The 20,065-nt window shown below is 47.7% G+C and overlaps 1 protein-coding gene across 1 annotated transcript in view; it reads left to right on the forward strand.

Moving 5' to 3' along the window:
- Positions 1 to 20,065, forward strand: part of LOC147717894 (uncharacterized) — an 88,128-nt gene that overhangs the window by 17,774 nt on the left and 50,289 nt on the right. The window contains exons 2-3 of the mRNA XM_086919893.1: positions 6,478 to 6,513; positions 8,710 to 8,998. Coding sequence (XP_086776019.1) covers positions 6,478 to 6,513; positions 8,710 to 8,998 — 325 coding nt within the window. The remainder of the gene's footprint in view (positions 1 to 6,477; positions 6,514 to 8,709; positions 8,999 to 20,065) is intronic.

The following is a 20,065-nucleotide window of genomic DNA, read 5'->3' on the forward strand; positions in this document are numbered from 1 at the left end:
AGGCTCTAAGGTGTGTGAGTCTGTTCAATACGTATCCTCATTGCGACCCCTGTATCAGTTCATAGACTCTAAGGTGTGTGAGTCTGTACCTTACGTATCCTCATTGTGAACCCTGTATCAGTTCATAGGCTCTAATGTGCATGGGTCTGTGCATTACATATCCTCATTGCGACCCCTGTATCAGTTCAAAGGCTCTAAGGTGTGTGAGTCTGTGCATTACGTATCCTCATTGCAACCCCTGTATCAGTTCATAGGCTCTAAGGTGTGTAAGCATGTGCCTTCCATATCATCATTGTGACCCCTGTATCAGTTCATAGGCTTTAAGGCATGTGAGTCTGTGCATTACGTATCCTTCTTGCGACCCCTGTATCAATTCAAAGGCTCTAAGATGTGTGAGTCTGTGCCTTACATATCCTCATTGTGACCCCTGTATCAGTTCATAGGCTCTAAGGTGTGTGAGTCTGTGCCTTACGTATCATCATTGGGACCCCTGTATCAGTTCATAGGCTCTAAGGTGTGTGAGTCTGTGCCTTATGCTTCATCAGTGCGACCCCTGTATCAGTTCATGCGCTCTATGGTGTGTGTGTCTGTGCCTTACGTATCCTCATTGCAGCCCACTTCATCAGTTCATCGGCTCTAAGGTGCGTGAGTCTGTGCCTTATGTATCATCAATATGACCCCTGTATCAATTCATAGGCTCTAAGGTGTGTGAGTCTGTGCATTACATATCCTCCTTGCGACCCCTGTATCAGTTCAAAGGCTCTAAGATGTGTGAGTCTGTGCCTTACGTATCCTCATTGTGACCCCTGTATCAGTTCATAGGCTTTAAGGTGTGTGAGTCTGTGCCTTACGTATCATCATTGCGACCCCTGTATCAGTTCATAGGCTCTAGGGGGTGTGAGTATGTGCCTTATGTATCGTCATTGGGACCCCTGTATCAATTAATACGCTCTAAGGTGTGTGAGTCTGTGCATTACGTATCCTCCTTGCGACCCCTGATCAGTTCAAAGGCTCTAAGATGTGTGAGACTGTGCCTTACGTATCCTCATTGTGATCCCTGTATCAGTTCATGGGCTCTAAGATGTGTGAGTCTGTGCCTTGCGTATCGTCATTGCGACCCCTGTATCAGTTCATAGGCTCTAAGGTGTGTGAGTCTGTGCCTTATGTATCATCAGTGCGACCCCTGTATCAGTTCATAGGATCTAAGGTGTGTGATCTTGTGCCTTACGTATCATCAGTGTGACCCCTGTATCAGTTCATAGTATCTAAGGTGTGTGACCTTGTGCCTTACATATCGTCATAGCGACCCCTGTATCAGTTCATAGGCTCTAAGATGTGTGAGTCTGTGCCTTAGGCATCCTCATTGTGACCCCTGTATCAGTTTATAGGCTATAAGGTGCGTGAGTCTGTGCCTTAAGTATAATCATTGCGACCCCTGTATCAGTTCATAGGCTCTAAGGCGTGTGAGTCTGTGCCTTAGGTATCCTCATTTCGACCCCTGTATCCGTTCAAAGGCTCTAGGGGGTGTGAGCCTGTGCATTACATATCCTCATTTAGACACCTGTATCAGTTCATAGGCTCTAAGGTGTGTCAGCATGTGCCTTCCATATCATCATTGTGACCACTGTATCAGTTCATAGGCTCTAAGGTGTGTGAGTCTGTTCAATACGTATCCTCATTGCGACCCCTGTATCAGTTCATAGACTCTAAGGTGTGTGGGTCTGTACCTTACATATCCTCATTGTGAACCCTGTATCAGTTCATAGGCTCTACTGTGCATGGGTCTGTACATTACATATCCTCATTGCGACCCCTGTATCAGTTCATAGGCTCTAAGGTGTGTGAGTCTGTGCATTACGAATCCTCATTGCAACCCCTGTATCAGTTCATAGGCTCTAAGGTGTTTAAGCATGTGCCTTCCATATCATCATTGTGACCCCTGTGTCAGTTCATAGGCTTTAAGGCGTGTGAGTCTGTGCATTACATCCTCATTGCAACCCCTGTATCAGTTCAGAGGCTCTAAGCCGTGTGAGTCTGTGCCTTACATATCCTCATTGTGACTCCTGTATCAGTTCATAGGCTCTAAGGCGTGTGAGTCTGTGCCTTAGGTATCCTCATTTCGACCCCTGTATCAGTTCAAAGGCTCTAGGGGGTGTGAGTCTGTGCATTAAATATCCTCATTGTGACACCTGTATCAGTTCATAGGCTATAAGGTGTGTGAGCATGTGCCTTCCATATCATCATTGTGACCACTGTATCAGTTCATAGGCTCTAAGGTGTGTGAGTCTGTTCAATACGTATCCTCATTGCGACCCCTGTCTCAGTTCATAGCCTCTAAGGTGTGTGAGTCTGTTCCTTACGTATCCTCATTGTGGACCCTGTATCAGTTCATAGGCTCTAACGTGCATGGGTCTGTGCATTACATATCCTCATTTCGACCCCTGTATCAGTTCATAGGCTCTAAGGTGTGTGAGTCTGTGCATTACGTATCCTCATTGCAACCCCTGTATCTGTTCATAGGCTTTAAGGTGTGTGAGTCTGTGCCTTACATATCCTCATTGCGACTCCTGTATCAGTTCATAGGATCTAAGGTGTGTGAGTCTGTGCCTTACATATCCTCATTGCGACACCTGTATCTGTTCATAGGATCTAAGGTGTGTGAGTCTGTGCCTTGTGTGTCATCAGTGCGACCCCTGTATCAGTTCATAGGATCTAAGGTGTGTGACCTTGTGCCTTACATATCCTCATAGCGACCCCTGTATCAGTTCTTAGGCTCTAAGATGTGTGAGTCTGTGCCTTAGGTATCCTCATTGTGACCCCTGTATCAGTTCATAGGCTATAAGGTGCGTGAGTCTGTGCCTTATGTATCTGATGTTCCTTACATATCATCATTGTGACCCCTGTATCATTTCATAGGATCTAAGGTGTGTGAGTCTGTGCCCTATGTATCCTCATTGCGACACCTGCATCATGGACTAGTACTGTGTTTTCTCTAGGTTCAGTCTATAGCATGGGCTAATTATCGCTTTTCTTGTCAAGCTGATGTATGGCATGGACTGGTTCTTTGTTTCTTCTAGGTTTGGAGTATGGCATGGGCTAGGTATCCCTTTTCTTGTTAAGCTGGTGTATGGCATGGGCTAGGTATCCCTTTTCTTGTTACGCTGGTGTATGGAATGGGCTAGGTATCCGTTTTCTTGTTAAGCTGGTGTATGGCATGGGCTAGGTATCCCTTTTCTTGTTAAGCTGGTGTATGGCATGGGCTAGGTATCCCTTTTCTTGTTAAGCTGGTGTATGGCATGGGCTAGGTATCCCTTTTCTTGTTAAGCTGGTGTATGGCATGGGCTAGGTATCCCTTTTCTTGTTAAGCTGGTGTATGGCATGGGCTAGGTATCCCTTTTCTTGTTAAGCTGGTGTATGGCATGGGCTAGGTATCCCTTTTCTTGTTAAGCTGGTGTATGGCATGGGCTAGGTATCCCTTTTCTTGTTAAGCTGGTGTATGGCATGGGCTAGGTATCCCTTTTCTTGTTAAGCTGGTGTATGGCATGGGCTAGGTATCCCTTTTCTTGTTAAGCTGGTGTATGGCATGGGCTAGGTATCCCTTTTCTTCTTAAGCTGGTGTATGGCATGGGCTAGTTATCCCTTTTCTTGTTAAGCTGGTGTATGGCATGGGCTAGGTATCCCTTTTCTTGTTAAGCTGGTGTATGGCATGGGCTAGTAATCCCTTTTCTTGTTAAGCTGGTGTATGGCATGGGCTAGTAATCCCTTTTCTTGTTAAGCTGGTGTATGGCATGGGCTAGTTATCCCTTTTCTTGTTAAGCTGGTGTATGGCATGGGCTAGGTATCCCTTTTCTTGTTAAGCTGGTGTATGGCATGGGCTCGGTATCCCTTTTCTTGTTAAGCTGGTGTATGGCATGGACTTCTCCTAGGTTCGGAGTATGGCATGGGCTAGGTATCCCTTTTCTTGTTAAGCTGGTGTATGGCATGGGCTAGGTATCGCTTTTCTTGTCAAGCTGGTGTATGGCATGGACTTCTCCTAGGTTTGGAGTATGGCATGAGCTAGGTATCCCTTTTCTTGTTAAGCTGGTGTATGGCATGGGCTAGGTATCCCTTTTCTTGTTAAGCTGGTGTATGGCATGGGCTAGGTATCCCTTTTCTTGTTAAGCTGGTGTATGGCATGGGCTAGGTATCCCTTTTCTTGTTAAGCTGGTGTATGGCATGGGCTCGGTATCCCTTTTCTTGTTAAGCTGGTGTATGGCATGGACTTCTCCTAGGTTCGGAGTATGGCATGGGCTAGGTATCCCTTTTCTTGTTAAGCTGGTGTATGGCATGGGCTAGGTATCGCTTTTCTTGTCAAGCTGGTGTATGGCATGGACTTCTCCTAGGTTTGGAGTATGGCATGAGCTAGGTATCCCTTTTCTTGTTAAGCTGGTGTATGGCATGGGCTAGGTATCCCTTTTCTTGTTAAGCTGGTGTATGGCATGGGCTAGGTATCCCTTTTCTTCTTAAGCTGATGTGTGATATGGAGTAGTTATGGTATTTCTTCTGAGGCTGGTGTGGGACACGCACTGCTCTTGTTTTTTTTAATTTACACCTAACCTCCCATTACCAATACCCACACATAAACCCTAAAATGAATCTTACCTCCCTTTACCATTACCCACCCCAGAACCCTAAATGTACCCGTACATGCATTTCTCACTACCCAACTCTAATCCTTAAAATTACCCTTACCCCCTTTACCACTGTCCACCCCTAAACCCTATATTTAAACTTACCACCCTTTGCCACTGCCCACCTCCAAACCCTAAAAATGACCCTTATCTCACTTTACCATTACCCCAAACCCTAAATGTACATTTACAGCCTTTTTCCACTACCCGCCCCTTAATCCCAAAGTTATCCTTACCTCCCTTTACCACCGTCAAAACCTAAACCCTAAAATTACTCTTACCTCTCTTTACCACTGCCCACCCCTAAATCCTAGAATTAGCCTAATCTCCCTGTACCACCCCCCACACCCAAATCTTTTTTTAAAATAACATAATTATGTTATTTAAAAAGAAGTAATTACCTGCTTGGTAAAGGCATGCGTGGTAAAGGCTGTGTATACAAAGGTACAAATACTTGCCAGCGTGTTATGCACCTGCATGGTGAAGGCTGCAAGGTAAAATCTTAGGAGCTGATTACGATGCGGTTTGGACAGCTTTTTAATGGCATTTGCTCCGTCCAAATCGGATCGGAAACGTGTCTTTCCGACCGAATCGGAAAGGTTTCTGACTGACCGATTACGATGCAAGTTAGGCGTTAGGAATATCTTAATCCGAACCCGACACCATTCGGAATGACCGAGCCATACGGATCAGACTTGTACATCTCTACAGGCCGCGTTTCTGAATGACCAATTACGATGCTGGATTCTGACAGCCTTTCTGAATCGTGCAGTCCGACTCGAATCAGTAGTCAGTCAGACTTTGGGGGCCCGTAGCCACCTCCCCTACACCTGGAGCATTGCTAATCGGGCCTGTGGGGGTACCAATGGGTCCCCTTTTACCAGCCATGCACAGTGTGGCAGGCACCAGGGGGTGCCCGCCACAGTGTGGCTGATTTTCCCCAGCCACCCCTTTCTTCAATGGGAGCTTATGCATTTGGTCGGAACATAGGCTCCCATTAAAGTCAATGGGAGTCCGACTAAATAATATCTGGAAGCACCCGGATGCACCGTAATCGGTCGGTCGGACTCTCCCTTGTCCGAGTCGGTCGGAAACCATTCCCAAACCGATTCGGTCGTAATGATTTCCGAATCACATCGTAATTCGGCCCTTAGTTGTAAAGACTGTTTCCAATGGAGCACTTTTAGGAAATGAAAAATATTGTTCCCAAAAAGCTGACATTGGTGGAAGGATAAAAGGAAGCATTCCGAGAGATGGTAAACAGACTATGCGCCACAGGAGGGACAAACACTAGATTGACGGGTTAAAACAAATAAAAACATCAAATAGAAAGCGAGAAAATAAGAGTGACAAAAGAAAAATCCAATGAAAAGCAATGGGCAGAGTTGCTGTGCAGGTCAGCTATTGTCACGTGCCCAGTAAGCCTTACACCACTGGACATTTGTAGCCTCTGATAGGCTTCAACCTGAAAATAAACAGGCAGCGCCATCATGTTGTGGACAAGCACCGGCGCCAATTAAGCACTGGGCGCACATCTTTTGGAGGATCATACACGTGCCATTCCCAGGATTTGTGTTGCATCCGTCCAAGTTGTTAAGAGCCGCCTCTCACACTTCCATCCATGCACAGAACACTAAAGACAGGAGGCACCCTCGCACAGCTCAGAAACACAGCACACATGAAGCGCGCCATAATTGATCATCGATCGTGTGCTTTGTGCTGTCAGAGAAGCATATGCACAGCTATACAATATGTCTTCATATAGACAGTGTGCTTCGGTATCTCATGATTTTTTCCCCTTTTTCAGCCCTCCCTCCAGTCAGAGGCAGCACACTGCTTCCAGGTGAGCATTACTAAATGTAATGTGTTTCCGGGTAAGTTAATACTCCTGCAAAATACGTCAGCGCACGCGCGTCCTAAGTCTCTCTCTCTCTCTCTCTCTCTCTCTTTTTTCATTACCCCCCTCCATGATAACCAGCCTGCTCGTCCACAGTCCTTACCTGTGGAGAAGTGTGGCTCACTGGTTAGAGCAGGCAGACCTTGAAGCAGGTGTCAGACCCAGGACCAGGGTTCAATTCCCGATGCGGCAGGGTCTTGAGCTCAAATGTCCACGGACTCGATAATTCTCGCTTCGGTGCCTGACCTAATCATGGGTTCACACTCTGCAACTCTGGGCATTAAGCTTGCTTAATCTCCACAACGGCCTCCCGCGGCGGGATGCCTGGCTTTCACCTTGGGGATGCCCTGTTGGGGCTATCTCACAGGGAAAAGCCAGGACGGGTTCCCAAGGCAAGCGCTTAGAGACCCCTGGGTGATAAGCGCTATATAAATCCAATATACAATACAATAGTCCCCCTCAGCCCCAGCTTCATGCAGATCCACCAATGCACCTCAGTCCTGACCTGCAGCTCCCTCAGCCCCAGCTTCATCAGGTCCACCAATGCACCTCAGTCCTGACCTGCAGCTCCCCCAGCCCCAGCTTCATGCAGATCCACCAATGCACCTCAGTCCTGACCTGCAGCTCCCTCACCCACAGCTTTTTGCAGATCGACCAATGCACCTCAGTCCTGACCTGCAGCTCCCTCAGCCACGGCTTCATCAGGTCCACCAATGCACCTCAGTCCTGACCTGCAGCTCCCTCGGCCACAGCTTCATCAGGTCCACCAATGCACCTCAGTCCTGACCTCCAGCTCCCTCAGCCCCAGCTTCATGCAGATCCACCAATGCACCTCAGTCCTGACCTACAGCCCCCGCACCCACAGCTTCACCAGGTCCACCAATGCACCTCAGTCCTAAACTGCAGCTCCCTCAGCCCCAGCTTCATGCAGATCCATCAATACACCTCAGTCCTTACCTTGAGTCCCCCTCACCCACTGCTTCATGAGGTCCACCAATGCACCTCAGTCCTGACCTGCAGCTCCCTCACCCACAGCTTCATTAGGTCCACCAATGCACCTCAGTCCTGACCTGCAGCTCCCTCACCCACCGCTTCATCAGGTCCACCAATGCACCTCAGTCCTTACCTGTAGTCCCCCTCACCCACAGCTTCATGAGGTCCACCAATGCACCTCAGTGCTGACCTGCAGCTCCCTCAGCCCCAGCTTCATGCAGATCCACCAATGCACCTCAGTCCTTACCTGTAGTCCCCCTCACCCACAGCTTCATGAGGTCCACCAATGCACCTCAGTCCTGACCTGCAGCTCCCTTAGCCCCAGCTTCATGCAGATCCACCAATGCACCTCAGTCCTGACCTGCAGCTCCCTCAACCCCAGCTTCATGCAGATCCCCCAATGCACCTTAGTCCTGACCTGCAGCCCCCTCACCCACAGCTTCATCAGGTCCACCAATGCACCTTAGTCCTGACCTGCAGCTCCCTCACCCACAGCTTTTTGCAGATCCACCAATGCACCTCAGTCCTGACCTGCAACCCCCTCACCCACAGCTTCATCAGGTCGACCAATACTCCTCAGTCCTGACCTGCAGCTCCCTCAGCCCCAGCTTCATGCAGATCCACCATGGTACCTCAGTCCTGACCTGCAGCTCCCTCACCCACAGCTTTTTGCAGATCCACCTATGCACCCCAGTCCTGACCTGTAGCCCCCCTCACCCACAGCTTCATGCAGGTCCACCAATGCACCTCCAGTCTGACATGAAGCACCCTCATCAACTCCTTCATCCATGTTCACCAATGCACCACAACCCTGACCTGCAGCGCCCTCATCAACACCTTCATGCAGGTCCACCAATACACCTCAATCCTGGACATCCGCACCCTCATCAACACCTTCATGCAGGTCCACCACTGCACCTCAGTCCGGACCTGCAGAGTCGTCATCACAGCTTCATATAGTTCTGCCAACGCACCTCAGTCATGACTTGCAGCGCTGCCACCCACACCTTTTAAAGTAGTAGGACTCACAGAGAGCTCTGCCAATACATCTCTGTTCTGGTCTGCTACTTTCCCATCTTATTTACTCTTGCTGCTGTTCCTTGCCTCTCTGACTTTCCTACCATGTCTAACTTGGTTCTTTTTTCCCAGCCTCAGTGAACGTGGCTCTCCAAGGTCATGCCACCCAGTCCACAACTTTCAACTTTAATGGTTTTGCAAAGAATGCCATCAGTGGAGACCTGCTGTCAGACTACCCATCAGGGCACTGCTCGGCAACTGCCGTTGAGGTGTCTCCTTGGTGGAGGGTGGACCTCGGACAGTCCTACGAGGTGGTGTCTGTGTCAGTGACCAACCGAGGAGACTGCTGTCCGGAGCACCTCAACGGGGCTGAAATACGGATCGGTAACTCTTTGGAGAACAACAGCATCCACAACCCTAGGTAGGAGCCGCGAACAAGCGTCACTAACCATACAACAGCATCGGTAACTCGGGGGAGAGATGTAGAACACACTGCCCATACAACAGCCCCGTCAACCTCAAGTATGAACCTAGAAAACGCTACCTGCATATAGCATTGCCACCCCAAGTTACAAATCTAGAAGACACGATCCATACAACAGCCCCGTCAACCTCAAGTAGGAATCTAGAGCACACTACCTACATGTAGCATTGCCAACTTAGTATGTACTACTCAAATCGTAAAATAGCATCATCTACTTCAGGTAAAGACCTAGAATGCACTACCCATACAAGAACAGCATTAACCCCAGGTGCGGACCTAGAACTGCATACAGCAGCATTGTCGGCCCCGGGTAGAGACCTAGAGCACACTGACCAGACAACAGCATCATCAATATCGGACATGAATCTAGAACACACTACCTACATGAAGCATCACCAGCCCAAGTTACAAATCTTGATTGAACGTTGCATACAATAGCAACGTCAACTGCGGATAGAGAGCTAGAACATATTACCCATACAACGGCATCATGAACTTCAGGTATGACTCTAGAACACACTAGCCATCCATAGCGTTGCCAACTCAAGTTACATATCTAGTGTATACTAGATATGTAACTTGAGCTAACAGTACAGCAGCATCATCATTCCCCAGCGGCAATGGTAGCAAAGACACCGGGATGGGACCTAGACCACAGTGCCCATACAACAGCATCATCCACCTCAGGTATGAATCTAGAACACACTACCTACATGTAGCATTGCCAGTCCAAGTTACAAATCTAGATGGCATGTTGAAAACAACAGCAATGTCAATTGCGGGTAGAGGGCTCGACTACAACAGCATCATCAACCTCAGGTATGAGTCTAGAACACACTAGCCATACATAGCCTTGCAACCTCAAGTTACACATCTAGCCCTGGGTAGAGCCCTAAAACCCACTACCCACACCATAGCAGCCTCCGCCCTGGGAAGAGACCTAGAACCCACTACCCATACCATAGCAGCCTCAGCCCTGGGAAGAGACCTAGAACCCACTGCTCATACCGTAGCAGCACCAGCCAGCCCTTGGTAGAGACCTAGAACACACTACCCATACCATAGCTTTGTCAGCCCTGGGAAAAAAACTAGAACCCACTACATATACCATAGCAGCGTCAGCCCTGGGTAGAGACCTAGAGCCCACTAACCATACCGTTGCAGCATCAGCCCTGAGTAGAGACCTAGAAGTCACTACTCATAAGGTAGCAGCGTCAGCCCTGGGTAGAGACCTAGAACCCACTACCCATACCATAGCAGCGTCAGCCCTGGGTAGAGACCTAGAACCCACTACCCATACCATAGCCGTGTCAGCCCTGGGTAGAGACCTAGAACCCACTACCCATACCGTAGCAGCATCAGCCCTGGGTAGAGACCTAGATCCCACTTCCCATACCATAGCAGCTTCAACCCTGGGTAGAGACCTAGAACCCACTACCCATACACAGCATTGCCCATGTAAATTACAAATTTAGATTGCACGTTTCATACTCAGTAGAGACTTAGGCCCGGATTTTCTAAACTTTCATGCAACCCAACACGCCAAGCGAACTTGGTGCGCTCCTCTGCGTGAAACGGAGATAGCAGAAATGTGCCATATTTAGACAGATATGGCACACTTCTGCTCTCTCGTAGTGCTGGCACACTTATGGATGCCTAACGCCAATGCAGGCACCCTTGCATCGCAAGAGGGCCTGCGCTGTGGTCAGGATAGCTTTTGTGCAGGCAATGTCCTCTTTGTATGTGTGCTGCAGAAAGCCTCGTGTAGGCATACCATTTTGGTGCAAACCCAGATATATAGGCTTTAATAAATATGGCTTTGTGTCAAAATCGATGTATATATTCCCAGGAACGCCCATGATCCTCCCATGGTACGCCTCCCAGATGCAAGGTAATGCTGGGCAGTGGTATGTGCTGCGTTACTTCATAATAAATACTGTGCTACGTTAAGATATGCAAAGGGACGCACATCGGTCTCTGCATGTAAATGTAAATGTAATGTTTACTTGTGAAGCGCACTGTTGCCTGTCGGCGTCCTGGCACTGTATACCGCTGGGGAACCCGTCCTGGCTTTCCCTGTGGGATGGTCCCTACTGGGAGTCCCCAAGGTGGAGCCAGCCATCCCCGGCATTGATGTGGCCGTTGTGGAGATTAGGCAAGCTAATGCCCAGAGTTGCCGTGTGGGACCCCTGGTTTGAGTAGGCACCAAGGCGAGAATTATCGAGTCTGCTGACCCTGGTCCACGACCCTGCCGCGTCAGGAATTGAACCCTGGTCCCGGGCCGACTTCTGCTTTCGGGTCTGCCGCCTCTAACCAGTGAGCCACACCACTCCACATTTACATTTACGATATCATGTCCACAATTTAGAATAGTTTACACCACTGTCTTCGACATTGAAAGCCACCCTTGAGGAGTGAAGTCAATTGTGCATAAGTGGCCTCTCTGTATCCTCCAAACTGAGTCCTATCTTGGCACTGTGAGGTGCCGGGTTTTTAGGAACCCGGTGGTGCCAGGGGATAACACCCGAAGACCTCTGAGTTCTCCCTGTTCCGGACCACAGAAACAAAGAGTCTTCTCGGTGAAGTCAGAGATCGAGTTTTATTGGCTACAACCAAGTAACAAGTGTCCTAGAAGTACAACAGCACGGGATGTAAGTTCTCAGGAGACTGTTCGTTTTTACAGAACCAGCCTTCTCCTTTTATACAAAATATTACACTTCAGGCAAGAATTCTTTGTTTTATGATGCAACCATAGACATATTTGTTCAACAAAAGAAAAAGCAAAGTCATGACGACCAGCCTACAATTTCGTGTGTACAGTTCGTGATAGATTACCCAGCTCGGCCCAGAACTACCATCAGATATCGATGAAACCCCAATAAAATCGGGCACCTCCTCATCGTAAAACCGGCTATAAACAAGAGACATGGACAGGTGTATGTGTGTGGAAAACGTGGTCTGTATGTAGTGAATGGTTTATGGCATGTTGTGCCTTGATGCTATCTTACTCGGCCACTGGGCGAGGGACTGTCCGAACAGGTTTGGCTGGAGGCAGTGGAGTCAGCTCGGCCAGGTCATGGGGGAGTCAGCTAAGGTGGACGTGTCCTTTCAGATCAAGCTCGGCCTTAATCAATTGACTATATGAGGGCAAGCCATAAGATGGATGCCGTTCACAAAATAGAGTCCGAGGGTTCAGAACGGAAAACACAATTTAAGGGTGATAGCATCACTCAATCACGGCGCAAATGCATAGGGACAATGTCCTAATCATTACCGGTCTGCCGATACCAAATTCGTCATGGCACGATGATATTTTGTGACACGAATGTTGGGCCTCGGTACCATATTACAGCAGGGTCCAGAATTTCAGAACCACAGACCCTCCTTTTGCCCTCATATTAGGCAATAACACATGCTAATCTGAGTCCAAATCTGTATTCATGAAGTCATGGAGAAGCTGCTGTAGCATCATTCTGTTGCTCAATTCGTCCCTTGTCACAGGCTTCCTTACACATTAGGTAGCACAGAGGCCACATATTGCAGGAGCGCACTGCACAAACAGGCAGAACATAAACAGAATGGCTAAGATCATCCCAATGAATATCAGAGTTTTCCATCCCCAGGCAGATATCAGTTCCCAGAACCACCCTAGCAAGGACCAATCCCCTTTATCCACGTGAAGGGAGTCGGAGATTTCGTGCAGTTTGGAGATGGCCTCGTACACTGTCGGAGCATTATCAGGGATGAAAATGCAGCAACTGGATTGGATCACTATACATACACCACCACGGTCTGCAAGTATGACATCTAGGGCAACCCTGTTCTGAAGAGTCATAAGTCGGTCCGACTGGAGCTCAGCTGTCAAGTTACTAAGGGCACCGGCCGTTTCAATCACGGCGGATTCAACTACCCTCGTCAACTGGCGAATGTTCCTGCTGTTCACCATAGGCCCCCAAAACGGCAGAAAACCCTTTGCGAAGTCTCCAAACTCTTGACCCGCAGTGTCGTCTTTACTCACGACACCCCTAACTATCCTTGTCCGATGGTAATCTGCTTCGGCCGTGTAGGTGGGTGGCAGCAGAAACGAGAGAAAACATGTGCCCGAGAAGTCAGGGGGAAACCATGTATACGCTCTATCGTGGCAGACGAAGTAAGTACCCTTAGCCGCTAGCAATGAAGGGGAGGTCTGAGACGAGAAAACGTAAGTCTCAGTGCAGACACTCTTTCCCAACTGAGCTCTAGGGTTTTTGCCATTTCCCTGCAGACATAAGTGACCTTGGTGGGGTACTATCCAGACTGGGGAGGATTTCTTTGCTTTCAGACTCTCAGCCAAGGAAATTCCATATTGCGTTATATTCCATCTGCTGTAAGGCATCAATTCATCTCTGGGGATCGTTTTGTACGTGTCGACATCCCTACTCATATTCCTAATTCCCGCCACTAGTGCCTTGTTGCTTGAGTTTTTCCCTGGAACATATGGTTCGAGGGCAAACAGGAACATTGCTCGAAATGCCCACAGTGAACCATGGTAGCCAAATGGCAGGACAAAATACGGGATACCCTTATCTGTCGTGTGTGGCATAAGTCCACATACCCAACAGTTTGTGGTGTTCATTACGGATTGGTGCTGGTGTAAGAGTTGGACGAATGAATTATTTACAAATTCTAATCTTCTGGCAGACTCGTGTTCAGGCAAAGGGTGAAAAGAATGTGGGGAGACAGTAGGAGGAGGTGTGGGCTGAGTGTTGTGTACAAAGGTAACTCGAAAGATGAACAGAGCATAGCCAATTAAAAACATTATTATGCTACACAACATTAAAATGCATACTAAAAAAAAATCGTTTTTTTGCCATCACAGCGCAAACTCTCTTTTCATAAGTTCGTAGATCTAGCAGGTCTCTCTACCCTTGGAAACTCCATCCTCTAGTTGCTGCCCGCGATGGGAGATTGATTCTGCCAAGGAGTGCTTTCTGTTCAGCCCAGTGTAATTCTCTTGGACCAACCAGAACCGTTGACCTAAACGTCTCCAGCTGCACTCCCCAGACTGTCAACCGCGACCCTAGCAGCAGAACCGGATGGCGGTTCGAAAATCAAAAATGAGCAAGTTCCCTGGGCGAGAGAGCTGTAAAATCAAAAATAGTTCTTGGGGGAAAGAAAAATCTTATCAGTTTGCTTTTATTAGTTCGTTTTTCTTGGCCTCAGATTATACCGTTGTTTCCCAGGTATGGTGTTGTCCTCAAACAAAGTTTCAGGTTCTGTAGTGTCCAACTGCATTGACGGTGGCACAAATCCTTGCAGAATATGATCACTCTCCTTTTCTGTACCAGTTCCTTTTAATCGTGCATCACTGAAGGGTGCAAAGCGTGGCACGGACTCGGTCTTAGAGTCAGCAATTCCCTCCTGGACCCACCGGTCATATGGAAGGGGCAGCGGGACCCGTTTACAATTGGCGCCGTGCACCCAATGTTTTTTTCCGTGGACACGTACTGCAGAGCGGGTAGTTAGCAGGACTTGGAAGGGTCCGGTCCAGCGAGGCTCCTCGTTCTTGGTTCGCCTGAAGTTCTGCACTAGGACCCAGGAGCCAGGTTCGATGGCGTGGCCTGGATCGTCAGATGCTGGCGGAGAGGAGCTGTGGACCTGTTGGTGTAAAACATGCAATTTAGCTGTCAATTCGTGCAAATAGTCAAGCAATACAGGGTGCTCTATCTCACTTAGTTTCTTGGGCCTTGGCACTCCCCATATGTTTGCTGGGCGCCCGAACACGATTTCGTGGGGGCTAAGTCCAGTCTAGAATGGACAGTCATTCTTGGAGATAGGAGTGCTAAAGGCAGGGCGTCAGGCCACTTAAGACCTGTGCTGGCTTGGATCTTGGCTAATTTCAACTTCAATGTGCCGTTGTAGCATTCTACTAATCCGGCTGATTGGGGGTGATTTGCAGCGTGGAACTTCTGGTGTATGCCTAGACATTCACACACTCTCTTCATCACTCGTCCCACGAATTCACTTCCATTATCACTCCAGACAGTTCTAGGCATACCATACCTAGGGAAGAATTCCTTGACCAGGGCTTTGGCAGATGGCACGGCAGTGTTCTCCTTAAGGGGATATGCTTCCACCCACCTGGAGAAGGCGCAAACAACAACAAGCACGTATTTCAGATTGTTGCACCTTTCCATGTGGATGAAATCGAGCTGCAAAACCTCGAGCGGATACGTTGGAGGCGCAAAATGACCAGCTGGAGTTGGAGTTCCCCTACCGGGATTGTATTTCAAACACACCATACAGTTCTTGACCACATTCTCTGCGCATTTCGGGATACCACTATTCTGCCATACTGGGGCCAACAACTTACAGATTCCTTTCATACTGATGTGAGCCATCCCATGAGCCATCGTCACCACTGCAAGTACATATGCATCGGGTAACAGCCATCTATGATGCTCTGACAATTCGACCCAACAACCATTCGCATCCAATCTACCCTTGCTTTCTCTCCATTCATTCACCTCTTTCTCAGTCGCCTCGGACTGTATGGACTTCACACTTTCCATAGTGTCTTCACACATACCTATATCGGCAATCCATCTCGCAGGACCTACAACATACATTCGACTCATTGTGTTCCTTGCAGTCTCTTTCGCGACTTCAACTGCAAATGCATTCCCACGACCAACATCATCTTGAATCTTTCTGTGTGCACTGCATTTCACGATCGCAACTTGTAGTGGCAAGGTCAGTGACTCGAGAAGCTCGTTAACTAACTGACCGTGCTGTATCTTTGCACCATGCGATGTCAGGAACCCACGTTCACGCCACAATCGTCTTAAACTATGGGCCACGCCAAAGGCGTATTGGCTATCAGTATACACATTCACTCGCTTTCCTTTTGCCAACACACACGCTCTTGTAAGTGCAATTAACTCTGCTGCTTGCGCAGAATTATGGGGAATGTGTGCACTTTCTACAATCGTGTGCAATGTTGTCACCGCATATGCTGCAGTCGTATCACCATTTGGCAACTTGAAGCATGAACCATCAACTCACAAAGCATCATTACATTCAGGAAGGGGAGTGTCCAATAAGTCTACTCTCCCTTTTGTCTCTTCTTCTGTCCTAAAACAGCAATCATGCATTTCGACCTCATCTGTCTCTGTTGGAATGGGCAATAATGTGGCAGGGTTGAGTGTATCGCACCTCTTTATGTGAATGTGACTTGCTAACAGTGTCAGTTCATAACTTGACAGTCGAGCACTAGTTAAGTGCTGTGTCTTTGTTCTATTTAGCAAGATGTCTACTGCATGTGGGACCATAACGATCAGAGTGTTATTCATTACTAACCCAGCAGACTGTCGAATACAGACGGCTGCTGCAGCAGTGGCCCTCAAGCAACTTGGTAATGCCTTAGCTACAGGATCTAGAGTCGCGGAGAAATACGCGCATGGGCGCTGTTTGTCCCCAAAGAATTGTGTCAGGACTGATAATGCGCAACCTTCCCTCTCATGGACGTATAAAGTGAAAGGCTTACTGTAGTCGGGGTTGCCCAACACAGGAACCGAACACAATGCATCACGCAACTCGTGAAAACTCTTCTGACAATCTTCAGACCAAGGCATGGGATTGGGTGTATCCTTACAGATTAGTGCCAGCAAAGGTTTAGCCAACAGCGAGAAATTCGGTATCCATTGTCTGCAATACGATGTAATGCCCAAGAAAGCACGCACTTCTCTCTGTGTCCTTGGGGCACTCAATCTTGCAATTGCCTGTATTCTTTCTGGGGTCAGTCTCCTTCCCTCCTTCGATAAGATGTGACCTAAGTAGGTCACTTCTTGTCGACAAAATTGCAATTTTGAAAGAGAGACTTTGTGCTTCATGTCACATAAATGACGCAACAACGACAATGTGGCTTCCTTGCAAATCTCTTCAGTATCTGCAGCGATCAGCAGATCGTCTACATACTGAATCAGAGTTGCACCATCAGGTAGAACAATCGTGTCAAGTTGTGATTTCAGAGCCTGACTGAATATCGATGGACTTTCACAGTAGCCCTGAGGAGCGCGTTTGAAGCGGAAGCTTCGTCCTCCTAAATTGAAGCCAAAAATATCTCTGCTCTCCTCAGCAATCGGGATGCTGAAGAAGGCGTTCTTCAAATCAATCACCGAGAACCAAGTGGCTGAAGCTGGAACCATGGTCAATAGGGCAGTAATGTCGGGAACAACTGGAAACTGTGGCACAATAATCTTGTTCACTTCTCTAAGATCAATCACAAATCTGTACACAGGTGGTTGCGAAGGATCAGTACGCTTTAGAACAGGCAAAATAGGACTGTTACAAATGTTGCCTGTTGTCTCTTCAATGACATCTTTCTCAATCAGATCGTAAACGATCGTTAACAACGCCTTTTCACATTCGTTAGACATTTTGTATTGGGGAATACGTGGCAACCTAACATTGGCTCGCAATGTAATGACATATGGCGCTATCTCCAAAAGACCCACATCGTTCGAACCACTAGCCCAAAGTATATCTGGAAGAGATGACAATTCAGTTGGAATATTCTCCTTTGCCAAATACATTGGAGAAATCACTTTCTTACCTAGGGTAAGTTGTACTCCCGAAGGAGAACAGTACAAAGTTGCATATAATCTGTTTAACAAATCCAAACCTAACAAATTTTCACCACAACCTGTTGTAAGAATGAGGGGTGCTTCTAATTCACATGGGCCAACAGAAAGGGGCATAGGACTAGAAATCGGGTTTCTAACCGGGGCGCCAGAAAAACCTACTGAGACATTCATTTCGCCAGACAAAGGTGCACCAGGAAGTTTTGAGTGCATAATCGAACTTTTTGTAGCACCAGTATCCAGCAGAAAGGTTCTGACACTCCTGATGTAATCACCTCGACATAAGGTCCATTCTGATCTACTGGAACTGAAACAACTCCCTCTCTTTGTCCATGGCTGTCCTAGCAATTATTACCCTCATTCTCATTTTCTGCGTAATAGTCATCAGCATAATACTGAGCTGACCTAGAAGACGCATTATTATGTTGATCAAAGCTGTTCATGGAATTTTGAGGCGGAAAAGAAGTAGTATTCTGGGGGAAATTTCCACGGCCCCTACCCCTAGGAGCCTGTTGAACACCTCTACCTCTTACGCCGGAAACACCATTTAAGCGTCGCAATAAAGCTGGACAATTATTCTTGAAATGACCCTCTTCCTTGCAATATGCACACTGATTCGGACCATACGGTAAACGCTGTTGAGAAGACTCATTTCTTTGTGAGTTTCTCGAATACTGCTGTGGTTGCTGATAATCAGGCTGACTGGCTGTGCGAGGCGGATAGGCTTGCTGGAGAAGGACTTTAGTTTTCAAATCTTTTGTCTTTTTGTCTGCCTTATCTAGCTCGTCTTTGCGCCTATTTTCGTAGTACTGGGCTGTGGCTAAAATCTGCGCTGACGTGGAAACAGCCCAAGCACTCTCTGAATCTTTCAATTTATTACACAGTTCAGGAAGCAGATTATGTACGAACTTGTCTACAAACAATCTTTGGCCACCCTCGGTAGCCATATCCTGACCACTATGATCGACGAAAGTCTCTTCAAATCTCGTGAAAAAGTCAGACACATTCTCATCTTTTTTCTGCTTGCACGCAGATAACTTATCCCCATTCACACGCAATTCAGGCATTAAAGTCTTCATATAGGTGATAATTCTACCAGGAAGTTCAGCTACTAGAGGCTCAGGCTTAGAGCCACCGATTTGTCTAGCATCAGCAGCAGTAATATTAGCCCACGTGTCACCTAATTCTGAATCATGATCTGCATGACGAATCTTACTCCATAGAGGCTGTGGAACAACATTCCCGAATAACATGTCTATATCTGCTAAATTCATTATACATGAGCTGGCAGTCTGTGATAGCTCCTTATAATACCCTGCAGGATTTTTACGGGGATCAGGCAATGTCTGCTTGAGTGCTAAAACTTCAGATCTTTTCCAGGGGACATGTACCCATACACGCTGGAAATGCGGTGGAATGGGTGGATTTGCATTTGCATCACCTTCCCTCCAAACTGGAGGAACTTCTCTCATGGGGTACTGTCGCGCCTTTTTCCTACATGACATGTCATCCTCATATAGTGATCTGGAAACGTTTCCCTTACTCCTATAAGATAACAACAAATTTATTGCTCGTTCAACATCGGCACCTACAATCATGCCTTCATAAAATTTGAATCGCATACGGAATAATTCCTGCATTTTGCGTTTGGGATCATTTGTCTCCAAATCTTCGCAAAGATATACACACATCTCTTCAAATACATATCTCTGAGTGGGTGCGTCCCACTGACGGAAGACTTCCATAACAGACTGAACATCATATTTTACAGTATCAGTAACCCATTTACGTGCTAACTCATTCAGTACTTCTCTTTCCTCATAATCAGGCAGTTGACTACGCAACTGTCTGCGTCCTGTTTTAGGGGTCGTCTTAGGCGACCCAAAGAAAGGTGAGAACAGACCAGTGACAGTACTTGCCACTCTCTGTCGAACAGAAGGAGAAGCTTGCGGAGAGGCAGATGTGCCAGAAAAGACAGGCTGATGCAAAGAGGAAGTCGAGGCAATAGCAGAAGAAGTCGAGGCAGTGGCAGAAGTAGTATCAGGATAAACAGTTGGAGCAGTAGGCAAAGTTGTAGAAAAAGTAGATGGAGTATGTAGCAAAGGCGGCGGCCCTTGAGAGGGCTGCGCCGGAGAAGTGGGAACCAGCTGAAGAGGAGCTGGTGTTTGTGCAAGAGCTGCATTTCGCGCACCGGGGCGCGGTATAACAAAGCGCTTCAGGGGTGCAGTAGCATCTAGCGCATATGGAGGTGGTCAACTCAGTAAATGGGACATTAATGGATCTTTCTCGGATGTCCCCTTTGAACCTTGTCCTTCATGCGGCAACATTGGGTAGCATTTATCTACCGCTAATTTCTTGCTTCTGAGCATTTGTTCACTCTCTT

Source organism: Lissotriton vulgaris, chromosome 5 (genome assembly GCF_964263255.1).
Source record: "Lissotriton vulgaris chromosome 5, aLisVul1.2, whole genome shotgun sequence".
NCBI classification, from domain to species: domain Eukaryota; kingdom Metazoa; phylum Chordata; class Amphibia; order Caudata; family Salamandridae; genus Lissotriton; species Lissotriton vulgaris.